This window comes from Hippopotamus amphibius, chromosome 4 (genome assembly GCF_030028045.1).
Source record: "Hippopotamus amphibius kiboko isolate mHipAmp2 chromosome 4, mHipAmp2.hap2, whole genome shotgun sequence".
Lineage (NCBI taxonomy): Eukaryota > Metazoa > Chordata > Mammalia > Artiodactyla > Hippopotamidae > Hippopotamus > Hippopotamus amphibius.
Genome location: NC_080189.1, coordinates 88,052,197 through 88,069,396, shown reverse-complemented (window position 1 = coordinate 88,069,396; position 17,200 = coordinate 88,052,197). Strand labels below are relative to the sequence as shown.

General features: G+C 38.4%; 1 protein-coding gene across 2 annotated transcripts in view; it reads right to left on the bottom strand.

Moving 5' to 3' along the window:
• Nucleotides 1-17,200, bottom strand: part of RELN (reelin) — a 494,116-nt gene that overhangs the window by 407,593 nt on the left and 69,323 nt on the right. For both annotated transcript variants that reach the window (XM_057732969.1, XM_057732970.1), the window contains exon 2: nucleotides 11,095-11,205. In XM_057732969.1, coding sequence (XP_057588952.1) covers nucleotides 11,095-11,205 — 111 coding nt within the window. The remainder of the gene's footprint in view (nucleotides 1-11,094; nucleotides 11,206-17,200) is intronic.

Sequence of the window (17,200 nt, the reverse complement as noted above, 5' to 3'; positions counted from 1 at the left end):
GAATAGACATTTCTTCAAAAATATACAAATGACTAACAAACATGTGAAAAGATGTTTAACATCATTAGTGATTAGGGAAATAAAAAATCACACCACAATGAGATACCACTTCATATCTACTCTTAAAGAAAAAAAAAAAAACGTTGTAGAGGATACGGACAAATTGAGACCTCATATATTGCTACTGGGCCTGCAAAATGGTACAGCTGCTATAGAAAACAGTTTAGCAGTTCCTCAAAAAATTAAACATAGAATTACCATATGACCCAGTAATTCCCTTCCTAAGTATATACCCAAAGAATTTAAAATATATGTTTATACAAGAAACTTGCACATAAATGTTTATAGGCACATTATTCATAATAGCCAAAACTGCCAAAAGTGGAAAACTATTCAAACGTTCAACAGATAAATGGATAAATAAATTTTATCCAGCAAGAAAGAGAGAAAACAGAGGGGAAAGCTGGGGGCTTTAGGGATAGACTCCATCAACCTCATCATTATTCTAGAGCTGATCATTTGTCCCATTCTCTAGAAGCAGAAAGCCAAATTCCAATTGAATTCTTTTAATAGTTACAGATTTCTCTCCGTTTTTATTATTATTGTTACAAATGCTATTATTAGATCATTGAGGTTAAAAGTCAGGTTAAAAAAGAATCTTCTCATAATGCAAATAATTATTTTAAAAAGAAAATTAAGGATAAACAAAACATCTTTCCAGAGCCTGATGTCTGATAGCTCCATTTATTTTACTTTTAACTTGCTATTTACTAGAGTTCATGTGGAGAGGAACTTTCAGAAAGAGAACCAGAAACAACCTAATTAACTAGATAATAACAACAACATGGTGCTGATGTCTGAAAACACACAGGAAGAAAAGCAGGAGGGGAGCTCAGTCTGAACTTTCACCAAAATATTAACAATTTTTGCTATTCTGTTTTCCAAAATGGCAACTCCCACACTCTCAAGTATCTTTCCATTCAGACATTTAGAGTCCTGAAAACAGTAATTTAGCTGTGTGCTTGCTTCAGAGAGCAGCCTACACGTCTATTAGGCTACATGCAAAACTCATCATCAGAGGGGTGAATACAAACCACAGAACAGAAGACAAGAGTGAAAACAGAACTGGCATTTGCTGAAGTGCCTTTATTGGACTCCTACATCTAGTTTCAAATTCACATGTTGCATCCAGAACTATTTTCTAAGCAATGCCAAGAATTTACTTTCACTTTTTTTTAATACTTCAGAGAGAATTATCAGAAATATTCCTAGGAAATAAGAACACTGTAAAATTTTTTTAAGTTGTTCCTAAATTTAACTGCCAGGAAAGAAGAGTCCAACCTTACCCAAGAGTATTTATAAAACAATTACTGTGAACATGAAACATAAACTCATTTATCATTACCTGCATACCTCAAAAAAGGGCTGGAAAACCTGAGGAGGAAACTACATTACAAACAAAACAACCACTAGACCAGTTGTTTTGAAGTTTATTCCCTTAAGCATATACTCAATCTTGTCTCTGACTGAAGTGGACAGGCTGGTATACGGTGAAAAGCCTCACTCTTACAGAAAACAATTATCTCTTATTAGCAAAGATGCAGGATTCCTTAGTGGTTTTAAAAATTATTATTTAAGAATGAGAGAAAAAAATATTTCCAATTCTACTTTTATCTAGTGAAGGATAAGACCTCATTTACAGAAACTTATTTTCCAGAATTATTCTTAAAAGCTTGGGTATATGAGAAAGTAACCCCACATAATGACCTACTGCTCTAGCCTTTTCGTTCAGTGCTCAGTCTTCGGAGCAAATATCTTCTTTAATAACAGAAATATGGTTACACTTGCCAAGACAGAGGAGTCTCTTTGCCAATAATTTTTTAACACTAACAGGCAAAATTATAACAAAACAATTTCAAAATTCATAACTTATACAGCACAGTGGCAACTTCTATTAGAATCTGCTCTAAAAATGTGACTTTACTGATGTTCTTATTTATGAGCAGCCAGTTTACTCTGTTCCTGAGCACAGGGATTTGAGCAAGAATAAGGACGAGCAAGGAGCTAGAAGAACTCTTCTCCCTCAGGGACACATTTTTAAAGTACCTGCAGAGGTTTCTGGGCACATATCTTATCAGGGCTGAATTCCTCTATCTAGAATCTGTGGACTGTCCAGAGAAGACAGACAAGTAAATTATTAAGGAGCTATGAAATGGATGACTGTGAAGTTTTTTTAGTTTTTCTTGTTTGGTTGGTTTTTTGTTGTCATTTTTTTGCCTTTTGACTAAAGGAAAGAAAACAAGTGACTTAACTTTTTAACAAATATCTACCCTTTTCAATTATATAAAAAATTACGTTTAAAAAAGTACTGAAGTTATAGAAAGGATTGCACGTACATATTGGAAAACCTTCCTTAATCATCTCCCTTGATGTACTCTTAGACTATATTCCCAAGAAATTACAGAGTCACCATTTTTGGAAACATCTAAGAGATAAAATAAGAACTTAACTGTCAGGTATTGTTAAGACATTGACCTGTCCTATGATATGAAGATGAACTGGACAATCTCTTGACATTCTTTCTACTTTCTTGATTCTACAAAAGACACTTAATCAATCACTCTCCTATCTGAAGGCGTTGGTGCCTGCCACCTCCAGAAGAGAAAGGAACAAAGTGGTAGGCAGGATAATAAATTTCTCCAAGATCTCTGATGAGAAAATATACATCTGTTCCTATAGTCTTAAACGTTTGTACAGATGTGTAGACATATGTACGTATACACATTCAGAAATATTCTCAAACTTGAAGACAGTAATATTTTCTCTCTCTTGTCCATACCTGTCTATTTATGCACATACATGCATTTACTAATGTCAATGCTAGTAAAATACCCTATGAAGCCTCAAAGATTTTTCTTGGTTTATTCATTCAATAAATATTCATTGAGCACTTGTTATGTGCCTTGAGAGTGAAGATAACAAGACCATCTCTCGTCCTCAAAGAGGTATAAAGTTTTTTAAACAAGCAAATTCAGTAGATCATTAGAGATCGCTGGCGAAGATCAGAGAGTGTAGCATGGAGGAAAGAGCAGAGAGTTCCACGGAGGTGGGGACCAGGGAGGAAGAGAGAGGAGGTGAGTCAGGACAGAGGCCCTAAAAGATAGCAGGATGTTCACCCAACAGAGCCAGAAGGAATCCCAAGCACTATGAACAAGGTCTAAAGGAGCTGGGATTTTGGAAGTGTGTATGTGTTACTATGATTGGTGCACAGGTATGTATGTGTGTATATGGCAGGAGTAGGTGACTGGAAAGGAACAGAAGGAGGTGGGAAGAGATGGGGGTTAGGGACAGGCAGGGCTACAGCAGAGAGGGCCTTTTTTAATCAAGGTTCTTTTGGGTGTAATAGAAGCCAGCTCAAGCTGGCTTGGGCTGTAAGTGGAGTTTAATGAGAGGCTATAGAGCTGGGTTTGGATTATGGCTTTGCAACTCCCTACGCGTGACCCTGGGCAAGTTATCTGCCCTTTCTGTACCTTAGGTTCTTTGCCAACAAAATGAGGATAATTATAGTGGGATTTTTGTTAGGATCAAAAGAGTTAATACCTGCAACACACCTGGCACATAGCAAGTGCTTGATAAATGTTAGCTATTTTTGTTTCTTAGAGCCCAAGAATATCTGAGCCTGGTGAGAAGAAAGTCTAAAATAAGAGCCTGGAAAGCTCCAATACCCCAGGCAGCATTCTGTCTCTCTCTCCTCCTCTCTCTGCACGACCTTCCTCTGAGCCATTATGGAGGAGGACTGCTCAGAGCTCCCAAATATTTACACATGCCTTGATCCAGCTCATGAATTGCTGGACTGTGACTGATGAATCTTAAGTCCAAATTCCTGTACTAGTAAATTTGATTGAATCAGCTTAGCTTGTGTATCCCACGGTTTAAACTGAGGCCAAAGGGTTAGGATAAAAACATGCCACAGTGACCTGTCTCCTGTGAATGGCAGAAAAGAGGGCAAAAGAGTAACGCATCTTGACTTCTAGCTATCTTCTGGTGTGAACCATAGAACAGGCTAAGCACTTTGCATCTTCAGAGCTTTTAGAGCTGCTGATGAGTTATTTAAGGAATTTGGTGGTCGTTTGCGTTGCATCCTCCTTGAACTTTTCTAATTTGCACAGCCCTAACTTCTTTTAAGAATCTGGAAACTACCAAATGTGGTATATCACTTTAAAAATGTAGTATATCCATACAATGGAATATGATTTAGCCATAAAAAGGAATGAAGTACTGGACTTTCCTGGTGGCACAGGGGACAAGGGTTTGTGCTCTATATGTCACGGAGCAACTAAGCCTGTGCACCACAACTATTAAGCCTATGCTGTAGAGCCTGCGAACAATAACTACTGAAGCCCTCGTGCCACAACTACTGAAGCCCTCGTGCCTATAGCCCCGTTCTCCACAACAAATGAAGCCACCGCCCGAGCACCGCAACAAAGAGTAGCCCCTTCTAGTGGCAACTAGAGGAAGGCTGCGTGCAGCAACAAAGACCCAATGCAGCCAAAAATAAATAAATAAATAATAACTTTTTTTTAAAAAGGAATGAAGTACTGATATATGCTACAACATAGATGAACCTTGAAAACATTATGCTAAGTAAAAGAAGCCAGACACAAAGGGCCACATATTATATAATTTTGTCTACTTGAAATGTCTAAAATAGGCAAGTCCATAGAGACAGAAAGTAGATCACTGGTTGTCGGGGACAGAGGCAAGGAAGGAATGGTGAGTGACTGCTAACAAGGATGAGGTTTCCTTTGGAGGTGATGAAATGTTCTAGAATTAGATAGTGGTGTTAGTTGCATAACCTTGTGAATATACTAGAAATCACTGAAAAGTAAACTTCAAATGGTAAATTTATAGTATGCAAATTACATTTTTTAAAAAAGTATCTGAGACTGGATATGATGTCAGAACACCTGGTTTTAGTCTTCACACCTACACTCTCTCATGCACAGCCACCATTTGCCCTTCCTAAGCCTTGCCTCCTTACCAATATATTGGGGCAGGGGCCGAGCCAGGCTCTACCCAAGGTATTGGGTTGGCCAAAAAGTTCATAACATCTTATGGAAAAATCCGAACGAACTTTTTGGCCAGCACAGTACATTTCAGTTCTATGGGCAAGAAATCAGGTGCATCTCCCCCACTCCAAATTAAAGTCAACCTCCCTCTTTCAAATCTTCTGCCACTTGAACCATCTTCTCATTCTGTTTCCTATTTCAAAGAAAGAATTCTCACTTCTCCCTGAGTGTTTAAAAAAAAAAAACAAACCTATTTTGAGCATATATACAAGGCAGTTGAATAGAAAATCTCACTTAACCCACCTAACAACTTAGTGAACTGGCCTTTCTTATCAACCTTATTTTACAAATGCAGACTCTGAAGCTCAGGGAAGGAAAATACATGGTCCAAGTTAGCAAGAAGCAGGGCCATGCATGGAGCCGGAGCTGGCTAACTCCAGAGGTCATGTCATGACCCCTGCACTGAGCTGCCTTTCTCCACGAACTCCACTTGGCCCAAATCTCAGGCCCTCAACATTTTCTCTAGCAATTTGTCAACTGATTAATTCAACAGTTATAATCACCATGCCCACTACTCTAGTAAGTGATTCTTTTTAGTGATTTAGGAATTGGGAAATACCCCTAAATGCTCTGTCATATGTCAAATGCAAACTGTATAATAGTATTTCTTAATGAAGGTAACCCTGGCATACCTAAATGGAATGAATAAAGAACAAATGAGCTAATACCCTATAAAGAGGAAAAATTAATGGCAATTTCATGTCTTGTCAAATATGCTCCTTGTACCATTGACTACAGAAACTTCTTTAATTAACCTAGAGTCTTCTTGTTAATTATAGATCATTTACCATACCCAATAAAAGGCCATGCTTCCAATCCCTCATTGTGTTTAAAATTCCTTAAGTATGTACAAAGCATTCTTTGTAAAGATACAGACAAAATAAATTTAACACGATCATGTGAGTAATTTAACTTAATTACAGCTAGTAAATAAATACCACTACTATACAGGACGCGATTTAATGAGGTTGCTAGTGGCTGCCCCTTCTTTACAGACATTATGGCCTAAATATGTACATATATTCATCAGACATGTGTGTGTCTCAAAGTCACACAGACAGGACACCTAAGACTGAACTGCAGCTATTGTTCAGGGATGCAAGGGTCCTGGTGATAATTAGTAAAGTTGTAAAAAGTTCTACTTAGTTTTAATGTGAAGATAACCAAAAATTAGCTTTAAAAGACCCTAAATTTTTATTCTTAGTGACAATAAAACAAACTAGTAACAAAAACTTGCATTCTGGAAATGAAAGATTAACATACAATCTAAACCTACTGGTAAAGTACACATTTTTATTAACTAGTGACCAATCTAAGATTTACTAAAATTTGAAGTCTTTTTAAAAATATTTACTTTGTTTTATAAATCTATCCCTATTCATCTAAAGTCAGAGTGTCATACCACATTGGGAAAAAACTCAGATCATTAAGTTCAAAAGTTCTAATACTATGCTTTAAAGATAATACTGAAAATATTAAATTTTTATGGTGGTTGTTTACTCTCTATTAAAAATATGACATGATTGACTGAATCCAAGAACATATCTTGGATCTGTTCACTATATTTTCTCCTCAAACTTAGATTTCATCAAATCTTGCCACTTTAAGAGTTTCATACATTAACAAATGATTGACTCTAGAATGGATAATTATTATAGAAAAAACAAATGAAACACATAGGAAGTTATAAAAGTATAAGTGAAAAACTGCTAAAATGACTGATGTATTAGCTGAGCAAAATTATCTAGGAACTGCAGAGCAATTTATGCAAGGTCTAACAAAAGTTTAATTTATGCAGGGTCTAACAATGTGAAGTGTGGCTGCTACCCATCAGACCTGCAAACCTAATTCTCAGGTTTTAAGAGCCAGAATACCAAAAACTGAGTAATATGCTTAGAGCCAGAATACTAAATATTGAGTAAAGTGCATTTCGGTGTCTGGAAAAGGAACAATTTTGTATGAAAAGGATATTCAAATAGCCCTTCATTGAGCAACCACAATAAGCCTTGAAGATTTACAAGACTGAGCTGGAATTCAGTGCCAAAGACAAGAGGGAAGCATTTTTTTTTTCTGGGATACACAAAGAGATATCCATAATTAAACATCACACTTCCCTAGGGCAGCTTGTTTTCTTATATTGACAAGCAAAATGAGGTATTTCAAATCATGCATTGCTGGCATACAGTCATCTTTTGCATAGCTATTAATGTATTTCTGGCTATTAGGCATTTGTCTATTTTTGGTCAGTGAGGCATGCATGTTAAAGAATTCTGGTTTTGCATAAAAGGCTGTAGTTATGTTAGTGGAATTCATTTATACAAGAGCATCTTAAGAATAATTATGGCCTTATTTTGGCTGGTCATACACACATTTTATATTCAAAAGAGTGGCTATAACTTTAGTGTAATCAGTACAAGTAAAATTAACTATAAGCGGAAAAAACTTTCAGAAATACCTTTTTACTTTGCCTTATTTATCACAGCTAGTTAAGCATATCACACACTAATTCCACAACATATTGGGAAAATGCCAAACAAGTTATATTTGCTTAACAGTCAATCGAGTAAGTCAGAGCCTAATGACAGATTAAGTATTCAATAATTCTTTTGTTCTAGATCAAAGAATGCCACATTATTTCAGCCTGATCCTACTATAACTACTAAACTACCCAAAAGCAGGAATTCTATAAGACTTTTCCTCTACTTTCTCACCTGTACCCTACTCAAATTAAATCTTTTCCATTTCATTTAAATTGTAAAGAATATATTAAACTTAAAACCAAAAAAATTAATGTGCTTTTATTTCCAAAAATGACCATTTATCTAAAAAGACACTTAATCTTCTGCTTTCTATTCTATTATTTATGAAGATTAACTGTTTAACAATATTCAGGTATATTATTAAATTTTATTTTTAAGGTAATTTACCACACATAAATACACATAAAATTATTTGGATATTACTGGAACTTAAAAAAAAATCTCACTTACCCATCCATCCACATAAAAATCACATCCTATAAAAACGCCAAGTGACCAGTGGGAAACCTGAGCATTTGATTATGGAGGTCACACTACCATCAACGGGCTTCAAGTTCAGAAGCCTCTTCAGACTCTGTATTATAGAGCTGGTGGTCATGGGAAGACTACATGCAATTTAATCTAATCAAAATACCTTCTAATTCAAGTGAAACTGCCTTTTCATAGCTTTCAAAGTCACAACAGAAAATGTCTTAAAGCCTAGTTGTCTTTAAATCATTTCTAACAATTTTCGATTGTTAGTTTTTTGTTTGGTTACTAGCTAAAATCTGAGGCAATATGATACATGCATTTTATATGTTCTTTTGAAATGTGTTTATAATATACTACAAATGATATTTAATGATTTTTCTCATTTAAAGATTCCATCTTGGCAAATGATGGTTACTTCATTCAGTCAAGTCCCAAGTCCTGGACTGAGAAAAGCAGCTGCTTCAGGTATGAAGATTTATAATTCTGGGATACCTAGTTTTAATGAGTATTTTCTATGTGCCAAGGGCTTTACATAAATCAGCTCCTTTCATCCTAGAGACTGTTCAACATCTTATGAAGCAGGTGCCACTGTCATCAGCATTTCATAGATGAGGAAGTTAAGCAACATGACTGAGGCACATGACTAGTGAAGGTCGGGGTCTGGATGTGCAAGCAGGTCTGCCTGACTGCACAGCCCACCTCTTACCGCCCCCCAACATATCCTCCTTCTGGTCTGGGCTTGGCCGATGCCAGCCTGCACCTGAACATGCCCTGTCACATCAGACCTTTAACCACAGAATAGCCTTTCTGCATCCACTTCTGGACCCGACAGTTTGCTCTCCACGCTGACCCCTGAGTGATCTCATCAGCCGCAAACCCTCAATGGCACTCTCTGCTCAAGATCCTGAGTGATCTGGCCCTGGTCTCCTGTCTAGCGTTATCTCTTTCCCTCTTGGTTCCAGGTCAGCCACTCCAAGGTTTTCTTACCATTCCTAGAACACAGTCAGCACCTTCCCACCCTGAGGCCTTTGCTTCTACTGTTCTCTCCTTCAGGTGTGCTGTGACCTTTAGCAAACTAATTCCTACTCATCCTTTACATCTCAGCTCAATACCACTTCTCCAGGAAAGTCTTTCCAAACTACATGCCATTTCACTCCAGACTAGATCTCATTTCTCTGTCATTCCCTTTCCCAGCACTCAGTACATTTCCTAGCTAGCCCTTAGCAAGATGTACTATTACATATTTATATGGTCATTTAAATAATGTCCCTCCCATATAATTAATGTAGATGAGTGGTTCTCAAAATTTAGTGTGTATCAAAATCACCTGGAGTGCTTATTAAAAAGTGATCACTGCATCTCACACACACCCCACCCCACCCCCAAGTATTTGATTCTCTGAGTCTGGAGTAAGGCCAGGAACTCTGTAGTTACAAGATCCCAGGGATGCTGAAGATGCTGGACCCTGGACTGATCCAGTGCAGTGGTTCTCAACCCTGGGTAAACATTAGAACCAGCTGGGAGCCAATGCCAAGCCCTGCTCCCAGAGGTTTTGATTTAATTGGGTTAAGGTAAAACCCAGGACATCTTATCTCAACTACTGCATACTTATCCTAAAAATGTTTTTATCTAAAATTTAAATTTAACCAATGTCTTGTAAATTTTTGTTAAATCTGGTAACCCTACTTGGAAATTCTATTGTAACGTAACACGTAGTATTCATATATTTATGTACATATATCATATACATGATTGTAAGCTGACCTTTCACTTCTACAGAGCACAGAAAGGTTGAGGCTAAGAAGAGGAATTTTTAGACTTAAGAGAAATTATTTTCTTAAGGATTAGACCTTAAAAGTAGTTAGCAATAGGTTATAAAAGCTTATCTAGTATCTTTTAAAAATGGGGTAAATTCTCAATGTCGAATAATTTTAATAGGATGATTAAATGACTTCTAGGTTCCTTTAAGCCCTGAGGCTGTGAACCTCATCTTGGGCCAGCAGAGTAACAGCAATGCAGCCTCAACGTTGCTGCTCTGACATCAAGCAGTGGGCAGAGCTCTGCTGGGACTCAACACAGAAGAGGTGCTCTTTCATATATCAAAAGTAGGTAAAATGTATGTATTTAATAAATACCCCAGAAAAAATGAAATGTTGAACACATGGCTGCCTTTGATAATACAATTCTGCCCTTCTCACATCAATGGAGGAAGTCTTGGTGCAGTTTTCTAATAGAGTAGGATCAGTGATTTCATGTCTTACATAAATTAATACATTAAATTTGCATTTTTGATGCTTTTAAAGGGTTTACTTAAGTCCAGCGTGGCATGTTTATCAAATTATGGGTAAACTACAGATTTCCAAATCCAGAATCCTCTGTGATCAGTGACCACCATGTAGCCCTCTGTCTCTCCACTTACCTTCCAGGTCTCTGATTTAAGGACAAAGAGTCCATATAAGTATTTTAAATATTAAATTACATTATTTTATGAATACTCAAGAATGTAATCATTGCAACAATTATTGTTATCTTCTACTGTATGCAATGCTTACTTGCCAAACAATATGAGTCTTTTCACCTACTTCAGGATTTTGGGAACTGTTTATTAAAACAGGTTACTGAATAAATGCATGGGCATCAGAATGAATTCCAATTCCAAAAACCTAAATGACAGAATACAGGAATCTACTCAAACCCCACAGGACCAAGTGTAATAGCAGCAGTACATGGAGCGAGAGACAGAAAGACCGTCACACCAAGCTCATGGTTAGTTGCATATTTATATGACTTATTTCAATTCACCTAACTTCAAGCAAACACACAAAAATCACTTCAGATTATTTTTTCTGAAATAATAAATGTCAAATACTTTTAAAACAGATATTTCAAAAAATAAGACCTATAACTGTATAAAATGTAGACAATCATGGGTTTCTTATGTCAGGATAGCTTACCAAATCCAAAAGCACTGGACCCTCCAATGCTCTGTGACGCCTGAACACTTGTAGATGTGTATAGTCCTGTCACCAGCAAGCCATCAAAGAAGGTGCTTGTTGAAATTGTCACTGAAATACAAGGGGAAAAAAGAAACCTTAATTAATACAGTCAGAATAATGAGATACATTTCTGAAGTTTAGACATTGTCAAAACAATCTTTACTCATTATTAACAAATTATTTTTATACTATCCCTACTTAGTATTTTCTTTATATTAGATATTAGAGAGGAGTTAAAAAAAAAAAAGTTCAGAACTCCAGTGTCTGTAATTGCTGGTCCTAAATTTAGTACATAAGTCCCACCTTTCTGCATTCATTTACACTTTCCCTAGCTATGTGCAAAATCATCAGAAAATAATGTGGTATGCAATAGTCAGTTTCCCCTCCTCCACTACCACCCCTGAAGGCAGTCAAAGGCATTGCGGAGTTCTGGCACTGTGATGAAACACTCTTATTTTTTAAAATATTCCATACTGTGGGAAACAATCTTACATCAGCTGAAAGCAGAATAGTAAGCTGCACTGCATTTCTTATTGTTAGTCTATGTTTCATAGATGAGTCCCCTGAAGTCTTTCAACAAAAGCAGACTAATTTGCATGAAGACAGTCAGCCCTTTCCCCTCTGAGAACAAGAAAAGAAGACCACTGCATGCTTTAAGTTTTAGAACAAAGCCTACAAGAGGAGGCCAAATGGCTTCATAACCAGAAAATCAGGATGTTCCTGGGGAAAAAAAGGGTCAAATTAAGTATATCTGTACGCTACTCAAGTTTGGCTTCTTGAAATTGTATCTTGCTCACCACCCTATAAGTTGATCATAATTTCCTCCTTGACATAATATTTTCTTCTCCTGCATTACCTTTATTATAACAAGATGAAGTCACTTGTAGGAAGCAGCCAGGAGAAGGTAATATCATTTTGGTAGTGCACAAAACAAGGCTGTCATCATGATTGCTGGCAGGAAGGAGAATGACCAGAGTCACATTAATGTGATGAGAATGTTTAAATTAAACTCCAGGAAATCCAGTGAGTAGAGTGGAATGGTTTGAAACATCCGTATTATAAAACATAAATAAGACACATGTATTAACAGAACAGCCTGACATCATGCTACCCCCAAAATGGCGTTGGATGTTGGAATAAACCATCTCCACATCTTTAATAAGATAATAGCTAATCTTTTGAGTGCTGGCATGTAAACCACGTGAAAACCATTCAGCAGGGCACTGAGATAAGCAGTTTATATGTATTGTCTCATTTCATTATCTCTATAAAGAGGGTACTGTTATTATTCCTAGGACAAGTGAGGAATCTGTGGCACAGAGCAATTAACAACCTTGTCCAGGACCATCTAATAACATCTAAAACTTTTTGATGCTGTTTACCTGGCTTATCTCCCATTTTCTCCCTGCCCCACCCCTACCGCTCCCCATCAGATCTCAAAGTGGCAAAGTGGCCATGGCCAAACTTTTGTTTAATAAATAACCTCTTTGAAAAGCAAAGTGAAAACTACAAGAGTCAATATCACTGTTACTAGTGAGGAAGAGGACCAAAGGCAGCTGGGAGGTGTCCCCTATGGTATGGTGGGTGAAATGCTAGACCAGGTAAGGGATGAGATCTGGTACTGATCTGCTGAGATCAGCCCTCATCTGCTGCTACCAGTTCTTCAGCAAAACCACTTCACCTCTTAAAGTCGAAGCATCACACACTAGTCGTCAGCCCCCTGTTTTGCTTATCGCAGGTTGCCACAACTGGTTATATTGATGCCTTCATCCTTTAGTTCAGTGAGGTAAAAAGTACTTAAACTGTTTCTGTGCCCCAGCCAGGAGGTTTAGAATTAAGCTACTTCCTGTTAAGTTGCCTATACTGACCACTGGACTCAAGTGCTGTGTCTCAGGTAGTCCTTCACAGCAAATCAGACCCAACCTGCAGAGTCTCACTGTGGACCCGCAGGACCTCGCTTTTACCTACTTCCTCTCAATCCACGCCACTCTAGTTCAGCAAGACGGCACCAATCCCATGTTAATGCACAAATACAGCCCCTGTGGACTCCTCTGCATTCCTTTATGCTTCTACTCTGGTTCCTATTTCCAAGATTCTGAAAAATGTAAGGCTCTATGTGTTTAGGATTGAGGCAAAACTGAATTTGAGTCTCGCCTCTTTCTACCTTTGCCCAGTGTGTGACCTTGGCGTGAGTCATAGACTCCCCATATACAAAAGGGAATAATAATACTGTCAGGTCTACTGTAAGAAATAAAGACGGGTATGTGTTATCTACCCATGTATCTAGATCCTTAACACACTATCATGTACATAGTAATGAATCAATAAAAGTCAGTTACCTTTCCCTGCCCTTTTTCAGACCTGGAAGCCCTGCTTGGCTCCTCCCTACCTGAGAACTGGGGTCCTATCCAGACCTCCTGGCATCTTCCTCGCCAGATGCTTCGTGTATCCAATTATTGGACTACCCACATCTGAGCCCTGCTGCCTGCCAGGGCTCTCCACATACCCTTCCCACTCACTACTTCATTTCCGACTACAGTCTACTCAAGTTTGAGCTGTGATATCTCAAATGGGCCCAAGATAAATGAGCATCCCCAGCTTGTTATTAATTTAACTGCCTTTCCAAAAGATATTCTTCAAGCATCTGTTCAATGTTAACTTAAAACAGACGCTAAACACTCTCAGAGAAGTGGCTGAGAAAGAACAGGGCCATGCATGGCAGCTCTCAGTCTTTCTTCTACTGCCCTCAGCTATTCAGCTCTGGCCTCAAACAGCTATGTTCCTCCCAGGAAAACATAAGCCCTGATGTGTCTACTGTGACAATTGATAAATTCATTTTATTGGTGGCTTGTACATATCCAGGGAAGTTTCAATCTCTTAGAGATGTGCATCTAGGAAGCTGTCTGGATGGTCTGTGACTCATTTGGAAACTGAGCATGGCCAAGGTCTACTGTGCCCCCTTAGATATCCATCCAGACTGTTAATCCTTGCCAGACCTCCCCTCCCACCCACTACCCAGTGCCTTTCCAGACCTAGAGGATGAAGCAAATTCTGACCTTAACAGCTCCACATACCACAAGTGGAGCCTGCTTCAGATAGATTCTTTTCTTTACTTAGATTCTGGGGTGCTGAAGGTCTAGTGACAACAGCCCATGAATAACAGAGCTGGACTTCATCCCCAACATTATTAATTTGCTACGCCAAACTGAGCAAGGCTTTCTCTCTGCTTGGTTCTGTTCCTAGTAGTGATGCCAGTACCTATTATTTGGTAACCTCAAGGGCAGGTGGGCCTAAATATGTGAGAAATCGTTTCTAAACATTAAGTGACTTAGAAAAAAAAAAAGAAATTCGTAAGAAAAACACTCACTACTCTTAGCTTTAAATACCATCTATAAGCTGACTACTCTCAAATTTCTATCTCCAGTCCAGACCTCTTTATATATATACTCCAGACATGTATCAAGCTTCTGCTCAACACCCCCACTTAGACGTCCACGAGATATCTCAACTGCAACACGACCAAAACTCAACACCCACCCCACCCTCCAAATCTGCTTCTCCTGCAGCCTTCCCCAGCTCTGCTGATGGAACCACCATTGTTCCTGCTGCTCAGACCAAAAACCTCTAAATCAATTTTGGAATCACCTTCTCCCATACCCTGAAGGTAGTCAATCAGCAAATCCTGGTGGCTCTGCCTTCGGATCATATCCAGAATCTGACCACTTACCACACTGTTCTGAGCTACCATCATCTCTCCTATTGTTTCATCAGACATCAGTCTGGTCTTCCTGGTTCTATCTTTCTCTCTCTATAGCCTAATCTCAGTATAAGAGTCAGAGGAATTCTTTTAAGACATCCAGTCATGTCACTCCACGGCTCACAACTCTCCAATGCGTTCACAGTCTTTACAGTGGCCTGCAAGGTCCTATGTGATCTGCCTCCGTTCCCTCTCTGTTCTCATCACCTTCTGCTTTCCGCCTGGCTCACCCCACTCCAGGCACACTAGCCTCCTTGCTGTTATTCAGATACGCCAAGCCTTCGCACTAGCCCTTTCCTCTCTGTCTTGGACTCTCTCCACATACGTGAAGGGCCAATTTCCTCACCTCTTTCAAGTTAATTCAAATGTCACCCCCTCTCAATGAGGCCTGCCTTAACCACACTATTTAAAGTCACAAACAGCTCCCAGTCCCCCGGGCCCCTGCAATATCCACGTTCCCAATGCCCCATACTTTGTTCTGTTTCCACGCCCCCACTTTTTTCCTATAATTGTCACCTTCTAACACCCTATACTGATATATTTACTTAAAATATTTTTTGTTGATTACATTTATCGTCAGTCTCATTCTGTAGAATGTAAACTCCATCAAAGCAGGCATCTTGAGTGTTTCTTTTAGTAATATATCTCAAACCTGAAACAATTCCTGACACTTTTGGGTGTTCAATAAATATGCAAGGCAATATTTATTCATGAATAGCTCATTCATAGAAAAGTGGAGCAAGGTTGTCTTATCTTCAACTTTTTCTAGAGGAAAAGTATATTGTGAATCCTAGATTCTGTAAGTCAGATGAATCCCACTTGGAGAAGCCACGTGGGAAATAAAGAAGACAGAGAAAAGTTGGCTATTTATATATTTAAAACATTTTCCAGAGTGCAAGACAGATGAGTGCAGACAAAAATTGGTTAAGAGACTAGCCAAAGACATTTGTAAAAATGGCAAACCAACCTCAGCATACGTACATTCTCACATGCTGTATGTGTATACTCATCATCTGAAGAAGGAGCTCCCTGTTAAAAACAGATTACCATATATTTTTCTGCTTGCTAGAGTTGGGAATCTAAAGTACTTTTTAGGAAAAAATGAGATTTGCCTTCGGAAAAATACTCCACTCTTGACACTGTGGAGCAAGCATTCCTTTCCCTCCTCTAAACAGATGTAATGCACAACCGACATGCGAACTGGTTCTTAACTGGTCTCTGTTTTCATGAAAGAGGAAATGTTGCTCAGACTCTCATGGAATTTAAGAGATATCTTTCTGGGCACCAGGTTCCCTTTTACTTGAGAAGATAATGGGTTTAATTTCTGTATTTAAAAAACACCTGACACTGTTTGGATTTCCTGTTGGTCTGTAGGAAACTTCAGAATGTCTGCAGCCCACAGGTTTATACGGACTAGGGCACCAGGAGTGAATCTATGAGCAATCTGAGCGAGACAAGGCACTCTGACTTTGAAACTATGTCAGGGATACCCTTCTTTCCGCCCCATTTGTTCCCTTTCATCAAATGCTTCCTCTTATTTCTACCTGTAGCCTCTGGTTGGTCTGTCAGGGTTTCCTAAACACACACACACACACGCACGCACACACACACACAAAACCCCACAGAAACAAATAATTGTTTCAGACATCGAGGCTGCTCAGTGTGGTGCTCTGAAGCTGTCCTTGCCTGTGTAATTCTGCATCATCAGCTCCTGCAGAATTTGGTTTTCATTCGGGGCCTCTTCCCTCACCTTACCTTCTGATATTTTCCTGATACCTTTCTGCCAAGCTTCATATGATCTCCAGACTGCACTGGCTCTTACTCTTCCTGCGTGTTGTATCTTGACTTTCTTTCTTCTAATGCCACTGGGGCTTGCCCGTCAAGTACTATTTTAGCTTCTCTATTCTCAGCTCACCACCTGCATCCACAAACTGCTGCCACCCAGGCAACTGGAATAAACTTCCTGAGAGTGGAAGAGCGATGTATGATAAATTAAAGGAAAAAAACTTACTATACACAGCACTAATAAGGCTCATGATAGAAAAAAATTGAAGCTCATATTTCTGAATGTGAAATTATTTTACTATGCATATGAACTAGAAGGAAAACCTACAATTTTCATGGTGATAATATTTAGCTCATTGATGAGGTTGATTAACTAAAGATAGATATCTGTTGTCTACTATTTTAAATAAACTATACATGAATCACAGAATTATGTATGTGGTAGACAAAACAGATATACTAATTGCAGAATGTAAAATACAAAGTCCTAATTTAGACTAGAGATATTTTTGTTAGTTTCTG